The sequence below is a fragment of the Nannospalax galili genome, unplaced genomic scaffold, assembly GCF_000622305.1.
Source record: "Nannospalax galili isolate Female #2095 unplaced genomic scaffold, S.galili_v1.0 scaffold19834, whole genome shotgun sequence".
In the NCBI taxonomy this organism is placed as follows: domain Eukaryota; kingdom Metazoa; phylum Chordata; class Mammalia; order Rodentia; family Spalacidae; genus Nannospalax; species Nannospalax galili.
The window spans coordinates 1-2,418 of record NW_008333845.1 but is presented as its reverse complement, the minus strand read 5'-3'; the positions used below and the strand labels follow the sequence as shown (position 1 = coordinate 2,418).

Sequence of the window (2,418 nt, the reverse complement as noted above, 5' to 3'; positions counted from 1 at the left end):
AGTTTTATACACAGTCATGAGAGAGAGAGAGAGACAGAGAGAGACAGAGAGAGACAGAGACAGAGAGAGAGACAGAGAGAGAGACAGAAATGAGAGACAGAGAGACAGAGAGAGAGAGACAGAGACAGAGACAGACAGAAACAGAGAGACAGAGACAGACAGGGACAGAGACACAGAGAGAGACAGAGAGACAGAGACAGACAGGGACAGAGACACAGAGAGAGACAGAGAGACAGAGACAGACAGGGACAGAGACACAGAGAGAGACAGAGAGACAGAGACAGACAGGGACAGAGACACAGAGAGAGACAGAGAGACAGAGACAGACAGGGACAGAGACACAGAGAGAGACAGAGAGACAGAGACAGACAGGGACAGAGACACAGAGAGAGACAGAGAGACAGAGACAGACAGGGACAGAGACACAGAGAGAGACAGAGACAGAGACAGACAGGGACAGAGACAGAGACAGAGAGACAGAAACAGACAGGGACAGAGACAGACAGAGACAGAGACAGACAGAGACAGAGACAGACAGGGACAGAGACAGAGACAGAAAGGGACATAGAGATGGAGACAGAGACAGACTGAGACAAAGACAGACAGGGACAGAGACACAGAGAGAGAATATTGTAGATGAATGAAAAATAAATTCCCACTTGTCTCAACTCTAAAATCATAAGCCAGTATCAAAGACCAACTGCGAATTGTTTCTCTGTTGCAGTCTGACCCCAGCAGGGCCACCTTCCCCTAGGGTTTCTGACAGCCTCAGGATGTGGTTTGAACACTGTGTCTCATGCAATAATACACGGCCATGTCCTCTGCCTTCAGGCTGTTGATCTGCAGGTAGGCAGTGCTGATGGAGGCGTCGATGGAGAAGACAAAACATCCTTTAAAGTCCTCTGCATAAGTTGGGTTTCCAGTGTTGGTGTTGATCCAGCCCATATTCTGCAGACCCTTTCCTGCTGGCTGCTTCACCCAGTGCATTCCATATTTGGTAAATTTGTACCCTGAGGCCTTGCAGGAGATCTTCACTGACTGTCCAGGCTGTTTCAGCTCAGCCCCAGACTGTTCCAGCTTTACCTGGGCATGGGCACCTGTGGCGAGAAAACAAGGGAGTCAGGAGAAATGGAGCTGCCTCAGTTTCCTCTGCAGCTCTGGGCTCATGGATCTTACCTGGCATAGCTATGAGCAGGAAAAGGAAGCTCCACACCCACTCCATGTTGTGTGGCATTAGGACTCGGTGGTTCTTTAAGGCTGACGGGACAGTGCCCTGCTGCGTATTTAGAGAAGCCTTGGGTTTCTATTTGGAGACCCTGAGATATTTGCATACAACATGGTTCCCCTAACACCTTACTGGGCAACACTTATATAAATATCCTGAGACCAACTATCTCAGACCCATTCACCAGGGTGACTGAGTCTTTGCTCTGTGGTGTCAGGTGTCTCTGTCTTCACTTTGGTGATGTCCAAATCTTGAGGCTTGGCATGTCTTGCACAATCACATCCTCTAAGAGGCCCAGCCTCATGCATTCACTGGTCCTTACTGAAGCCTCAAAAGTGGAGCAAGGGAACAGCATTCTCTCAAGTCAAAATGCTGACCACTCTTCAGCTGACTCTTTATGTGACTAGTCTCATTGATGGACCCTGAGGACAGATAAGAGCCACTTAGTACAATGAGCCTTCTGCAGTCATCCTTCAGCTCCACTGGTGTCTATTGATGAGCCCTTAAGATCTCTTCACATATCCAACAGTGTTTGTTCTTCCTCCGTGAATCATGTAGAACTAAGTTGTGCTTTCCATTTAAAATCATCAAATGTGGTTTTATTTCACATAAAACCAAGTAAGAAAAACATTACATCACATACTGCAATGATGAATAATTTTGGAGGCTAATGATGATAGATTATTTTTAATGTCTTTGAAAGCACTATATCGTATCCCATTTTATTAACCTCTGATAAAATCCTATTGAGGTATCTGGCTTCATAACTGTTGTCAATAGTACAATGAATGATGACATTGTTTACAAAGACGTAATAGTAAAATAAATTACAGTGAAGTCATCCATTCTAAGGCTCCACACCTTAGCCTAAGTACAGCTAGTGGAAGCTCTAACATTTGACCAATAGTACAGAATAAATCTTTATTACTCAGAAAAACAGACACTCTTTTTAATGAATATTCAGATTGATAAACATTCCAGACACTGCTAAGAAAGTTTGGTCCCAGAGTTTTCAGATTCAGGCATCTTCATGAAAAACTTGGAAATAAAGCCAGGCTGAGTGGGTGCAGCATAGTGCTGAATAAATTAAAGAAAAATCACAGGCTCCTGAATGGTGTAATTTCTTACACTCTGATTCTCAAAGCCTTGTGATGGCTTCCTGTCCATGTCCTTGTCAGGGACAATCTCTTGGT

At 45.0% G+C, this 2,418-nt stretch overlaps 1 gene segment (V, D, J or C); it reads right to left on the bottom strand.

The window, feature by feature from the left end:
- Window positions 1–768: 768 nt before the first annotated feature.
- LOC103730440 lies at window positions 769–1,222 on the bottom strand. The segment is given in 2 exon segments: window positions 769–1,097; window positions 1,177–1,222. Coding segments are annotated over 2 exon segments (375 nt in total).
- Between the last annotated feature and the right edge of the window lie 1,196 nt (window positions 1,223–2,418).